The sequence below is a fragment of the Nicotiana tabacum genome, chromosome 19, assembly GCF_000715075.1.
Source record: "Nicotiana tabacum cultivar K326 chromosome 19, ASM71507v2, whole genome shotgun sequence".
NCBI lineage: Eukaryota > Viridiplantae > Streptophyta > Magnoliopsida > Solanales > Solanaceae > Nicotiana > Nicotiana tabacum.
The window spans coordinates 72,435,515-72,449,579 of NC_134098.1; the positions used below are offsets into that span (position 1 = coordinate 72,435,515).

At 32.5% G+C, this 14,065-nt stretch overlaps 1 protein-coding gene across 1 annotated transcript; it reads right to left on the reverse strand.

The window, feature by feature from the left end:
* Positions 1–4,013: 4,013 nt before the first annotated feature.
* Positions 4,014–9,118, reverse strand: LOC107817844 (protein pns1). The gene is made up of 5 exons (XM_016643737.2): positions 8,735–9,118; positions 8,233–8,634; positions 6,882–7,793; positions 4,853–5,086; positions 4,014–4,709 (listed from the first exon to the last, which is right to left on the reverse strand). Exons 1-5 carry the CDS (start codon positions 8,750–8,752, stop codon positions 4,527–4,529), a joined length of 1,749 nt encoding a protein of 582 aa, XP_016499223.1. The 5' UTR covers positions 8,753–9,118; the 3' UTR covers positions 4,014–4,526.
* Between the last annotated feature and the right edge of the window lie 4,947 nt (positions 9,119–14,065).

Here is a 14,065-nt window from a genome sequence, read left to right on the forward strand (position 1 = left end):
ATATATATATATATATATTAGGAAGAAATTACTATCCATTCAATTTGAATTTTTAGGTTTTTTTTTTAAAAATTTTAAAATAATTTTAAAACTTCAACTTGAAAGTACTCCATAATTTGAATGGGTAGTTTTTTTTAATTTTTTTTATTATAGATAATTATAAGATATTTATATTTATCAATTCAAATAGATAACTAATTAATTCAAAATTTAAAATTTAAAATATTTTTTAGTTAGAAAGATAGTTTATTTTGTCTTAACATTGTCACTTGGCTTTTTGTGGTTATGCCACTTGGTTTAATGAGGTTGCTTTTTCTTCTACTTTTAATTAAAGATAGATTTTTATTTTTTTTAATTTCGTTTTTATTGTAAAATAATTTTAAAACTCCAACTTGAAACTACTCTCCAATTTGAATGGGTAGTTTTCTTGTATTTTTATTATTTATATTTTCATTTTTTTTCGTTATAGCTAATTTTATTTTTTCTTATTTTTGTTTTTTAATTTTAAAATAAATTTAAAAATTCAACTTGAAACAACTTTCCAATTTGAATGGGTAATTTTTTTTATTTAATTTTTTTATTTTTTTATTATAGCTAATTTATAAGGTATCTATATTTATTAATATCTCTAAAATTGACTTTACCTTTGTTCATTGTATAATTTATTTGTAGATAGATATACTTGAATCTCGTGAGTTTTTTTTCCTTTAGACACGTTTTATATTCAAAACCGTGTCTACTAGTCTGATTAGTATGAATTTGCGTTAAGTAGGCTATTAAAGAAGTAAAATACTTCTTACCAAGAAACTTTCATGTTCATACTTGAAGCGAAAACCTCCAATTAAAGATAAAGTATATCATTTCTATCACACTCATTCATGATAGTAATTGAAACTTTCACCCAAAAGAAAAGATCCCCTTTTCCTTCCAAAATCTAGGGCAAGAAAAGGAAAAGGACCTAAACACTAGAAACCTAAAAAGATTGGAAACCAATGTAAAGGATTTCATTTCAAAATCTATAGAAAGCAAAAGAGATTCATCCATCTCGTCATTTGTTATATCCATATTGTCACATATTTTACACATTATGGCCTAAGAAAAAACAAATTTTTTGGATCCAATCAAAATTTCTCGTACTTCTCACCAATTTTTCATTACAAAGTTGATTAGCATCCAAGCTTCAAAACTAAAGTGAAGAATCGAAGAGAGAGAAAAATGGTAGTAACTAAAGAAAGTTGCAAAGTAAAAGTGGCGAAAGTAATGCATCACTATGCATGTGCATTCTATTGCATGCCTCACGTGTCATGTCTTGAAATCTGGTACGTATAGCGGACAGCTTACGTGTGCAATGAAAGTTGTTCTATTTTGATTAACGGAAAAAGGCCTAAAATACCCCTATACTATATGAAATAGGACTCCCTAGCCCTCCGTTAAAAGTTGGTGTCTATTCTGCCATTGCCGTCAACAAATGGGCTCGTATACGCCCTCCATCATTGACGGGAGACTCATAAAGCTACGTGGAATATATGTGAGTAAGTTAGACCTAGTTCGAATTGTAGGGCATATATGAGTCAGTTATAATAGTCATTTCTCAAACACTTCACAACTCCATATCAGTTTACTTAGACACCTATTTGACAACACCAAACTAATAATCACAACAAATAAACTAAGTCATAGACACAAACATTCAAATGAACGGCAATGACTTCATTAAATCATAGTAGCTCAAAGGGATTGAATCATAACAAAAAATAAGAAAAGACAATGTCAGAATGTTCTAGTAGCTCAAAGGGGTCGAATAAGAGGTATCATCACGGACTTGCTGCCAATTATTTCATGGCATGGACTCCTTTAAATGTTGGGAGAAAGTTTTTCAAGTGCCCGAAGCATAAGGTAAGTAAATTTTTTGATGGGTTCTTTTAATTATTTCGATTTGCTTGTAAATTTGTTTTATTTATTTATGATTTTTAGGATGAAAAATATTCCTATTGGGAATGACAAGATGAAGAGCTTCCTCCTAGAGTTTCAAATCTCATATGCAATTTAAAGAAGGAAAAGGAAGCTCTAATCCGTGAAAGAAATGCTCTCCAAAGGAAAATTTGATCTTGAGAATGTTATGATGCTCGTCGATCATGGAGGAATAGAAGCCTTGAAATTGGAAAGAAATATTCTAATGAAGAAAGTGACCGATTTAGAGTACTCAGTTGTGGTTGATGCTAAATTTCGGAAGAAGATGTGAATTTTCATGTGTGTGATATTGGGATGTTTTGTTATGTTCTTTGGATTAGTGGTAAATGATATGTAATGTTAGTGTTATTGTGGCTTAATTGTTGTCTTTTATTATGTAATGAAGCATTATGTTTTTGTACAAAGATTTAATGAAGTCATTGTCGTTCATTTGTTGTGTCTATGACTGAGTTTATTTGCTATGATAATTAGTTGGTGTTGTAAAATAGGTGTCTAAGTAAACTAATATGGAGTTCTGAAATGTTTGAGAAATGACTATTATAACTGACTCATATATGCCCCTGTACAATTCGAACTAGGTTTAACTTGCCCTCACACATATTCCATGTGGCTTTATGAGTCTCCTGTTAGTGATGGAAGGCATATACGAGCCCATTTATTGACGACAAGGGCAGAATAGAGACCAACTTTTAACAAAGGGCTAACCTGTCCTATTTCGTAAAGGGACATTTTAGGCCCTTTTTCCGTTTGATTAATGCAATTTTTATTTTATAATTTTATTCCCACCTAAAGTTATTCCCTATTTTCTAGATTAACGAACTTGCTTGTAAATTTATCAAGTGTCCGAAGCATGAGGTAAGTAAATTTTTTGATGGTTTCTTTTAATTATTCCAATTTGCTTGTAAATTTGTTTTATTTATTTTTTGGTTTTTAGGATAAAAAATATTCCTATTGGGAATGACAAGATGAAGAGCTTCCTCCTAGAGTTTCAAATCTCATATGCAGTTTAAAGAAGGAAAAGGAAGCTCTAATCCGTGAAAGAAATGCTCTCCAAAGGAAAATTTGATCTTAAGAATATTATCATGCTCGTCGATCATGTAGGAATAGAAGCCTTGGAATTAAAAAAAAATGTTCTATTGAAGAAAGTGATCGATTTAGAGTACTCATTTGTGCTTGATGCTAAATTTCGGAAGAAGATATGGATTTTCATGTGTGTGATATTGGGATGTTTTGTTATGTTCTTTGGATAAGTGGGAAATGATATGTAATGTTAGTGTTATTGTGGCTTAATTGTTGTCTTTTATTATGTAATGAAGCATTATGTTTTTGTACAAAGATTTAATGAAATCATTGTCGTTCATTTGTTGTGTCTATGACTGAGTTTATTTGCTATGATAATTAGTTTCGTGTTGTCAAATAGTTATCTAAGTAAACTGATATGGAGTTGTGAAGTGTTTGAGAAATGATTATTATAACTGACTCATATATGCCCATGTACCATTCGAACTGGGTCTAATTTGCCCTCACATATATTCCACGTGGCTTTATGAGTCTCCCGTTAGTGATGGAAGGCATATACATGCCCATTTGTTGACGACAAGGGCTGAACAGAGACTAACTTTTAACAAAGGGTTAGCATATCCTATTTCGTAAAGGGGCATTTTAGGCCCTTTTTCCGTTTGATTAATGCAATTTTCATTTTATTCCCACTTAAAGTTATTCCCTATTTTCTAGATTAACGAACTTGTTTTTGTTCTCCAGCAAATCAAACTAAGATAAACTAATACCACCACTGCATATTATATTTAGTTTGGTGCTGCATCTTTTCAACCAACTTTTCATCACATGTCAAGTTTATTTCGGGTAAATAAACAAACATTACGAACTACTTTTGGTTAAATCGCATGAGTTGATCCTAGAAAAGTAAAGTAAAAAAACTTTTTTTATTCAACAACAAAAGGTAATCCTAGTAAATTTGAAACTTTTATTTCTTTAATACTTAGGTATTATATCGTGATAACAGATAACCATATGAATCAAGCTTTTTCACATCCAAAGAACAAAAACTAAAATGATTAAAGTTTGAAAAACGAAAATTAATTAGTTCTAACTTTACATGATTACATAAAGAATGAACTCTAATTAAATAACATAAGGTTTACCTAACTAAGATGTTGACAATAAAATAGTGGTGGGAGTGTGGGACCAACCACAATAGTATATACTTATCAATTATTAAATAAATACAAAAGACAGGACAATAAGACACCTCCTCGTGGCCTTCTTGTTGGGAAATCTGAGTGGGCACTCCCCTTTCTTTTTTTCATAAGAATCCAATCCTGATGGTTATTTCACATCATCATTTTTTCTCCCATCATATCCTATGGTCTTCGAACTAATTTGCTAATTTTACGAATAGTTATTACCACTCACTTTGACGTAGACAACACTAGCCTGATCCATATATCAAGCTCAGCCTGAGCCTTTTTGTTACTTAAAAATTGATCTAACAATGGTTATCTTGAAAAATATTTATGTACATCTGCATAATTGAGCTACCGTGCAAATCGACCAGGAACTGATCTAGGCGTTGGCACAATCACGTCACGATCAGACTTCATTAAGTTTAGTCGATCTTGAATTATCGACTTGTCAAAACATCTGTTATCCGGATTCTCAGCATAACAAACGTAGTAACTACTTACACAAGCGTGAGGCAAAGCCATGGCAATCCTCGTCTGGCACCAAACAAATAAATACATGTCAATTGCACAAGTATAAAACAATAAAGTGTGGATTTAATTTTTACTGTCTCATTTTTTAATCGATCACAGTGTAAAAGAGAAAAAAGTTTTTTTCCTAATAAAAGAAAAGGACTGACCAGAAGGTAACCGATGTAGGCAGAGAGGAGGGACAAGGTGGCGATGAAATTAGGGTAGACGGTGGCAGTCCAAGCGGCAACGACAATGACACAAATGGAACCGCTGCAAACTCCGGTTAGGAAGCAAATGGCACTGGTCATGTCCGAATCTACTATTGTCTCCATTTCCCTCTTTTCAAACAACTCCCATGCGTCTTGTGATGCCTTCACAAAACTTTTCCCATATGTAGCAATCTGTGAAAATATTTTCAAATTTCCAATCTACGTAAACATTTAATTAAACAACAATTGCAGATGTAAACTTGCTCATCCAAAATCGAATAAAGGAAGAAGGTAGCGATAAATTGATAATTCAGCGTGTTTAGTCAACTTAAATTTAATTGAACAACTTATTTTCTTTATTTGAATTATTGTGTGATGGACGACCCAAAAGTGACAAACTTCCGAATAATTAAGCACGAATTCGATGTATTAAAGAGTTGCCAACTAAATATGGTTGCAAAATGGTGCAAGTTTGAGTGAGTTTTATACTATGTTTTTCTAAATAATTGAAAAAATATCTTAAGTAAACGGCTGACATCTCAACTCACACCGCATTGAAGACGAGAGGGAATTATGACTCTAAACTCTATGCATTAGATATACATTTAACAAGTCGGAAACGCCAGTATTAAGAGCCCGCTTGGCTTAGCTGATTTAAATTAGCTGATAAGCATCAAGTGATTTACTAAATAAGTAGTAATGTGTTTGGATAAAAGTACTGAAACTGATAATAAGTTGTTGCAATATATGAGAAAAAAAATGCAGATAAGCACTTTTTATGTTAAATTGACTTAAATGCCCTAAAGTTGTTAACACTAATAAGGGCATGATGATTACAAGATTTTATATTCTACCGTGATTCAAATACAAAATAATTTTATGTCTTAATTTATTTCTAATACGAAATTTATTAGATAAAACTATTTTATGATGAACTAAAATAAAATCTTGAACCAACAAATTTCTTGGTTTTCATAACCAGATTTTGGTACTTAATGCATTTAAAGAACATTTGTAAACAGTTACGTGGAAAATATGTGTTTCTTATGATGAGAATATAATGATGAAACCATTCTTAACTATTGATGCAAAGAAAATTGCCAGCGATGGATATCTTCATCTCGTTCGCCGATCTCCTTGTTGGAAGTAGTATAATAATATTAGGGATAGAATATTAAAAGTTTTGGTCAAACCTAAAGTGCTTATTTAGCTCAATTTTGATAAGTTGGGGGTGACCAACTTATGACTTATGACTTATTTTGGCTTATAAGTACTTTTAATTTTACCAAACACGTAAATAAGCTGAAAATGACTTATAAGCCAGTTTGACCAGCTTATAAGCTTAGCCAAACATCCTCTAAGTTATAAATTGAGAATGACCCCCAAAACCAATTACTATTACTCTGAGTATGATGGAGAAAACGTCCACATGTTACTTAGTCAAATGGACATCGATTTTTTAAGGTAAATTAATCCATAAGATAACAACGTCATGCCAATGTAAATCCTAGACTCCTAGCAAATTATCATTTAGAAATCCCTAGAGCATAAAAAAAGTTCTCCATTTTAAGGGTTGTTACTACTCTCTAAATACCAGTCAACCCAAAAAACCAGGACATTACTAACTGAACATACAAATACAAACTCCTATACACTCCAAGCAGAGTAGATAAATTTCGTAAAAATCTGAAAATTGCACTCAAAAGTCAAAACGTTAACAAATCCAAACAATTAAATTAGTCAACTAATCTACTTTATTGTTCTTTCTAAATTAGATATAATATCATAATAAATTCATTAAATAGAATCACATTTTTTTTTTGCTTAACGTTATATAAAGATAATAGTATCACCATCAAGTCCTAAAAAACTCCTATTACTCTCAAATTTTTTGAAACAAACTTTCATTTTAAATTAGAAATTTTTTATTATACTAATAACAATTTTATAAAAAAAAATATTATTCCATTATTAGAATGAAAAGTACCTGAACATAGGCCCAACCATTGCCGCGCTTAAAGATGGAATCCATGATTTTCAATCCACAATGAGCACAACAAAACATGAACTCATCTTCACCCTCTAGCAAATTCAACCCACGAGCCACAATCCTCAGCACTTCAATTGTAGGTACAAATAAAGAACCAAAGCTTGCACTTCCAAGATTCACAGACAATGCCCTCTGAAAACAAAACTGTGTACTAGATTGCATCCCTCTTAGATAATACAGAGCAATCACTCTACTCACTGTCAAATTCACCACATTCCTCATTACCTCAGTAATCCAAGTCATGCTCAGAACCAATAAGATGATAACCAATGGTGGAAAGTAAAAATTTATAGCTCCAATCACAGCTAAAATCCACATTGACATCCATAAGAATCCAGCAACAAGTGTTATGTAAGTTGGCCGGTTTAAATCACGGAATTTTGGTACAGGTTCAAGGGCTTTGATTAAAATCTTTGTACAAAACTTAATTCTTGGTGTCACCCAACATGAGTACAATCCATTGCCAATTGCAAACATAATAAACACAACTCCAACACCATCAGTTGCAGGTTTTTGGAAGCAAATCAATAGGATTCCAGCTGATAATGTGAGAATAAAAGAACCCCAGAGTATGAAATGAATCATGAATGTAGGCCACACTCTCATTGCCTTTTGCCATATAAATGCTAGTGTTATGCTAAGTAGAGCAGCTGCTTCTACTTGTGGTAGAAAATACTTTAATAGCCTCCTTTCCTTTCTTTGTGCTTCCCCTGCTTCTAGTAGGCCTTGTACCCCTTTGAATAGAAGAAAACCAACTAGTCCAATTGCCGCAACCATGTGTAGTAGGAAGATAAAAAGTGAAAACTTGTTTGTGTAGGATCTTGAATTCAGTGTTATTACTGAAGGTTGCTGGTCGGACCAAAAAAAAAAGTTCAGATTTTTAGCATATTATATTGAAATGAAAAACAGGAAAAAGGGTTAAAAAAAAAATACTCTGCTATATAAAATATCTTATTTTATGGTACGTTATACTTTGGTATGCCACTAACATATGTCTTGTATTTATACTTGAGCGTGATGGAGCTCCAACATGGACCCTAATCCACGTTTAATGGAAGATAATTTTAACCATGGTCAAACGCATGGATTAATTTTGGACCTTTTTCCTGGAGTATTTTGAGAGCTCTGTCAAAGTCAAGGGCAATCGAGATGATTTGCTAACATCAACGGTATCAAGGCCTCAAAGTATAACGGACGGTAAAATTAAGACTTTTTTGTATAGCAGAAAAGTAATTTGGACCTTTTCTCAAAAAAAAGTAACTCCAGTTGTAGCTTAGAGACGACATACGTGAGGGGTAGTGGCAGGGGTGGAGCGAGTCTGAGAAGGTGCCGGAGAAGGGCGGTGCTGAGACGGAAGCGGAGGCGGAGCCTGAGCCGGAGAAGGGCGGTGCTGAAAAGGAATCGGAAAAGAACGGTGCTGATGAGGAGCTGCAGGCGGCGGAGCTTGATGATAAGGAGGAGAAGGAGAAGCAACTCTAGTTCCTGCATTCATTACAAGCCTAAGAGGATTTGTAGCACTCAATCTTTGCATTCTCGACATGTTAAAATTATCACTGCCTGTTGCTGGTGGAGGTGGGGGCTGCGTCTGAAATCCCCTTTGTTGACTACCCATTTCACCTTTCTCCACATCTCTCTCTTCTTCTTCATCTCGTATTTTAGTCTCCTTTTCTCCATTTTCTTCTTCAACTACCTAACAATAAAAAGGAAAACAGAAAAAGATTTAGTTTCACTTTTAACCACCAAAGAAAATGGATATTTTGCAGGAATAACTATATAGGAGCTGAGCTTACAGGTTCTACTGCACCCATGAGCGGCGGCGGAGTACGGCAGCGCGTGAAGGAGGATGAGGAGGAGGGAAGAAAGTTGTGGTGGTGATGTTATGGTGAGAGGAACGTTAGATTTTGTTGCTATGTTGGATTGTGGGGGCTGATGTTGCTATTGGTTGGTATCGAAATATTGCTATCTTTTTACATATCTTTACCTCAGCGTCTCAGAAACTTGTTAAAGACCGAATTTGGGTAACACATTCCAAACGTGCATCTTACGGCGCGTGATTACACTGTCCCTGGCTGCGGCTGTTTCTCACACGTGTTCAATTTTGGTTGAAAATTTTGCAGCAGTTTCGAGTTAAGTGCTCACATGGGGAACAAGAGAGGAAAGGAAAGATGAAGGCTGCTAAGATATAGTATTACTATTCTTTTATAGACTGAAAGCTAATATCCTTTTTTCTTAAAAAAGTTTTTGGAGTAATTTCAATGTTAATGTGTTTGGTATGAGGAATAAATAAATATTAGAGTAATTTCTGAAATAAATTTATATTAAAAATTAATAATATATAACAAATCAGAAAGCATTTTTATGAAACTTTTTAGTATTAAAAATTAATTAATGCATTAGCGTTAGTTGCATATGGAGTTACAAGTTAAGATTATTGTACAAAAGTGACTTTCATCACTAAGTGAGAAAGTTATTTTTCCCTCGAAAAATATTTACTAACAATCAAACACAAAAAATACTCATTTTCCCGAGAAGAATGCTTCTATCATGTCAAAATATATAGGGTAAAGTAGGTTTATATTAAATGCTTGAATAATAGCGTGACATGTGAAATCGCAGGCAGATGAAAGATGAGGCGAGTGAAACCAAGACCGAGGACAACAGCTTCAGTTGGCATCGGATAGATCCCGAACGGAATATAGTCAACATAACAAATAAATATTTATCACCGGATGACATTTAATGAAGAATATTTCTTAGTATTAAATACACAACTGTTGAGAAATTTAGCATCCATGACCTGTCGTTACATATTCATCAATGACCCTCATTATTATCATTTAAGAGGGGCTTGATCTTAGGACCTTGTTCCCTATGTATAGCTATAAATAGTGACTTCAACAGCTATTGTAAGGGACAAATCTCTGGCTGAACTTATGCTATACACTATTCTCAAGCTAAATAATACTTTATTTCTTGTCTAATATTGTTCTTATCGCTATCTTCGGAAGCCTTGCTTTTGGAATCAGGCTACATGTTGCTTATTTCGATTTCAACGCTAAATCTTATATTATTATTTAATTTATTTATCATCTTTAGATCAAATCATTTCGTTTGTCAATAAACCACGTAGCAAATTCAACTGTATCATTTTACGGGTAAACACAAATATAGAGTAACAATTTGGGTTTGAGAAAAAAAATACCTCTTCGTCTTGACAATATTTCTCAGTATTAAACACACAACCGTTGCAGAGAATTTTGGCATTCACGGCCTGCCGTTACATATTCATCAATGACCCTCATTATTGTCATTTAAGAGGAGTTTGATCTTAGGACCTTTGTTTCCTATGTATAGCTATAAATAGTGACTTCAACAACCATTGTAAAGGACAAATCTCGGGCACAACTTATGCTATACACTATTCTCAAAGCTAAATAATACTTTATTTCTTGTCTAATATTATTCTTATCGCCATCTTCGGAAGCCTTGCTCTCGAAATCACGCTATATGTTGTTTATTTCGATTTCAACGCTAAGTCTTATATTATTATCTTTAGATCAAATCAGTTTGTTTGCCTATAAATCACATAACAAATTAAACTGTTTCGTTTTACGATTAAACACAAACATAGAGTAATAATTTGGGTTTGAGAAAAAAAAAATACATCTTCAGTCTTTCAAATGACAATATTTCTTCTAAGTATCAAAAGGAATGACAATTTTGTGATTTTGGAAGCAATCTAACTTAAATTTCTCATCTTACCTTTAATGATAAATTTTTATGGCTACGTAAATGTTATAACATATTTAAAATTATAAATTTCAAAAATCTTATAATCATTCAAATACTAACATATTGAAGATCATAAATTTCAGCAATTCTTTTTAAACACCATGCTCAGTCAAACTTTGTTTCATAAATTGAAACTCAAGGAAATAAATAATCGGTCAAACTTTTACTTGTAATCATTTTGTACAATGCTAGTATTAATGTAAATATCCCCGTTTATAAAAAAAGGAAATAGATAATTGGGATGGATGATGCTACGCCGAAGCTAAACTGCAGGATTGAACATTGCGTAGGGAATATTTGAGTAAACTTCTCAAGAAGCAGAGCTGTCCCCGCCTTATCATTATTTTATTTTGGAAATTTTCCAGTTGTCTTTTTTGAGATTTTAACTTGATTAATTAATGCCTTTATTCTTTTTCATGTAATAACTTTACGAAAAATATGTAACTAGCATAAACATTGAATCTAGGAGTTAATATGTGGCCATGTGGAAATATTATGATGGTTGCCTTATATTTGATGGTGAACAAGGTTGTGCTAGTTATAGTCTTTAATTCTACCGTAAATATTTTACGTTGTGTCATGTTTGGTCGGTCACATTTAACTTATACCTATTTTTTTTTTCAAATTAACCAATACTCAAAGTACATACAACACCAATACTCTAAAGTACAGACAACTTCAGTCATTTTCCTCTTCCTCCTTTTTCTTCTTCTTTGCTGTAAAAACAAAGGTGGCGATAAATTTGTATGGTGTTTGTAAGCAAATTTTAAGGTAGTTTCCGATATTTTATAGTAGTAAGTTGTTGTGACGCTTCTTTTTTTGTTATTACTTAGGATTTCTTCTTCTTATTCTTCTTAATTACAAAATGAGTTTCTTAGATTTGATTTTGTTTTAATAAATTGATTATTGAAGTTTATTATATTCTTTATGATATTTAGAGGTTATGTTTTAAATTTGAGGTTATTTGGAGTAGATTTAGATGTTGAATTGTGTGTTGGATAGGTGAAATTCAAAGAGCAAATTTATGTTTCTGAACAATTTGCAATTCAGACCTATTTTGACCTTAAGTGCATGAAAATATAGGTTGCGCTTCAGGCCTATTTGACCTTAAGTTCATAAATATTTTGTTGCACTTCAGACCTATTTGACCTCTTAAGTGTAATTTTTTCACTTCAGACCTATTTGACCTTAAGTTCATGAAAACATTTGTTGCACTTCAGACCTATTTGGCATCTTAAGTGCAATTTTTTCACTTCAGACCTATTTGCATCTTAAGTATAATTTTTGCACTTTAGACTTAATTGTCCTTAAGTGCATTGACTGCAGTCTAGATTTATTTTTCTTCAACTTCATACCCAGTAAATCTGACGTAGATCCTAAAGTGGTTAGATTTATAAATTTTTGTACAAAGTGTATATAAGTTTAACGGTGATCCCATAAATAGGTATAGATCCAAATACCCCAATTCTAAAGCTAAGTATGGTGAACCGATTGATATGTTAGCATGAGAATATAAATACAAGAACTGGAGAAAAATAAACACATACAGTGCGAGCGCAAATATGCAATAGCTGAGTAGAAATGACACCAAGTAGCCACTTTAAAGGGATGCTATTTAAGAATTAGTCAGAGGCGGATTCAGAATTTAAATTTTATGAGTTCAACTTTTAAGGTTTTAGCATTAAACCCATTATATTTTTAAAGTTATGGGTTCATATCCACTATTTTTGTAATTTTAATGAATTTTTACATATAAATTTTTACACATCGTCAAAAGTTATGTGTTCAGTTAAACCCGTTAGTTGTTCACTACATCCGCCTCTGTAATTAGCCAGTGTGTCCTGAATTTTAATTTTTCAGTTAAAAAATATCCTTAATTGTCCTGAAGTTAAGATTTAGTTTAAAATTTCAGGACAAAATAACTCTAAATAACTAATCTCTAAATAGCATATCAGGTTATACGTGCACTTGCCCCAATAGCTGATTATTCAATCGGGGTCCAAGTAAATATGACCGTTACCCGAGTAAGAGACGGAGAGAATCAGGTTGAGAAACCTGAAATAAACTCTGCCCCAGATCACTAATCAGCCAAACGGAGAAGCAAGAATGGTAGGTGGAAGGACATTAATATACAAGTGCATATGTGGTATTTTATTAATGCAACTGACAGGGAAAGGACTTCCTGCTCTATTTATTAAACATAAAAAATATAAGAGGCAAGGAAAAGAAAACATTTAAACTGCTAAAATTGAAAACAAATATCTCACCAAGAAATCTAACAGGCTGGAACGTTCCAGATTGTGGCTACTAGCCTTAAACATTTTGGTGAAAATTGAAACTGGTAACTTTTTTTGAAAAAAAAAAGGAATAAAAGATAAAGGAAAAAAACCAAAAAGACCAAAGTTAACAACTGAAAATAACATTTTTTCTTCTGTTGGTCCTACCAAAAAGCAATATTGATATTGCGGTGTTAGGCTCATAGAGGGACACTTATCGCTTTTATAATTATCGCATATTTGTGTATCGGTTAGTTAATAAGTAAAAAAGAAATGAAACAATCTCGTTGCACGATCACATCATGTTGAAATTTTCTAATTATATTGTAATTAATCAGTCTTTTCTTTAAAGAAAAAAAGAAGGTAAGGCTTATTGCCTTTCAATATTCGATATCTGATCATGTTGCAAATTCGAATATGATTATATCTATTCTTCTTGGTATTACCGTAGGTCTTTTCTCTTTCTCAGTAATATTCCAAAACATTGTCCTTTACTGAAAAAAAACATTTTTGACCCTTGGATGGCTATAAGTGGTAGGCCATTTATGCAGAATAGCTTAGCTATGATTCTTTACTCGCTTTTCTAATGGTGACTCGATTCGCGAAGTTCTGATGTATGTTAGAGCAGGCGACCAATGATTGAACGAAAAATCTTCAAATCTATACGTTTTATTGCTTATTTATTCTCTAAATCTTTTGAACCCATGATTAAATAGATCCGAAAGGTAGAAAAGAGAAACTTTAAATAAAAATAGGACCCTATATTTAAGTAATGCAAAATGCAATACCAACCATTAGAACAATCCTAACTCTGAAATCCATTCTTTATTTTGTGGGGCCGTTTAGTAACCGAGATAGTTTGGGATAATATTAATTCCATCATTATAATCCCTATGTTGACCCAAAAAAAAAAAATCCCTACATAACTTTGTATGCGAACCAAACTGACTCAACAAACCTAACAATACCAGACATGATTGCAAAAAATAGTTCACGGGTTCCACTAATGCTCATATGCAGTTGTACTTCAGATGCGAACAAATTGGAGAAGTA

What these genes read in the sequence shown, in the direction of transcription:
- LOC107817844 (XM_016643737.2), bottom strand. An exon ending in CCCCTGCCACTACCCCTCAC is followed by an intron (nt 7,794 to 8,232) that starts GTATGTCGTCTC and finishes TGGTCCGACCAG; the next exon opens with CAACCTTCAGTAATAACACT. An exon ending in CCTACATCGGTTACCTTCTG is followed by an intron (nt 4,710 to 4,852) that starts GTCAGTCCTTTT and finishes GTTTGGTGCCAG; the next exon opens with ACGAGGATTGCCATGGCTTT.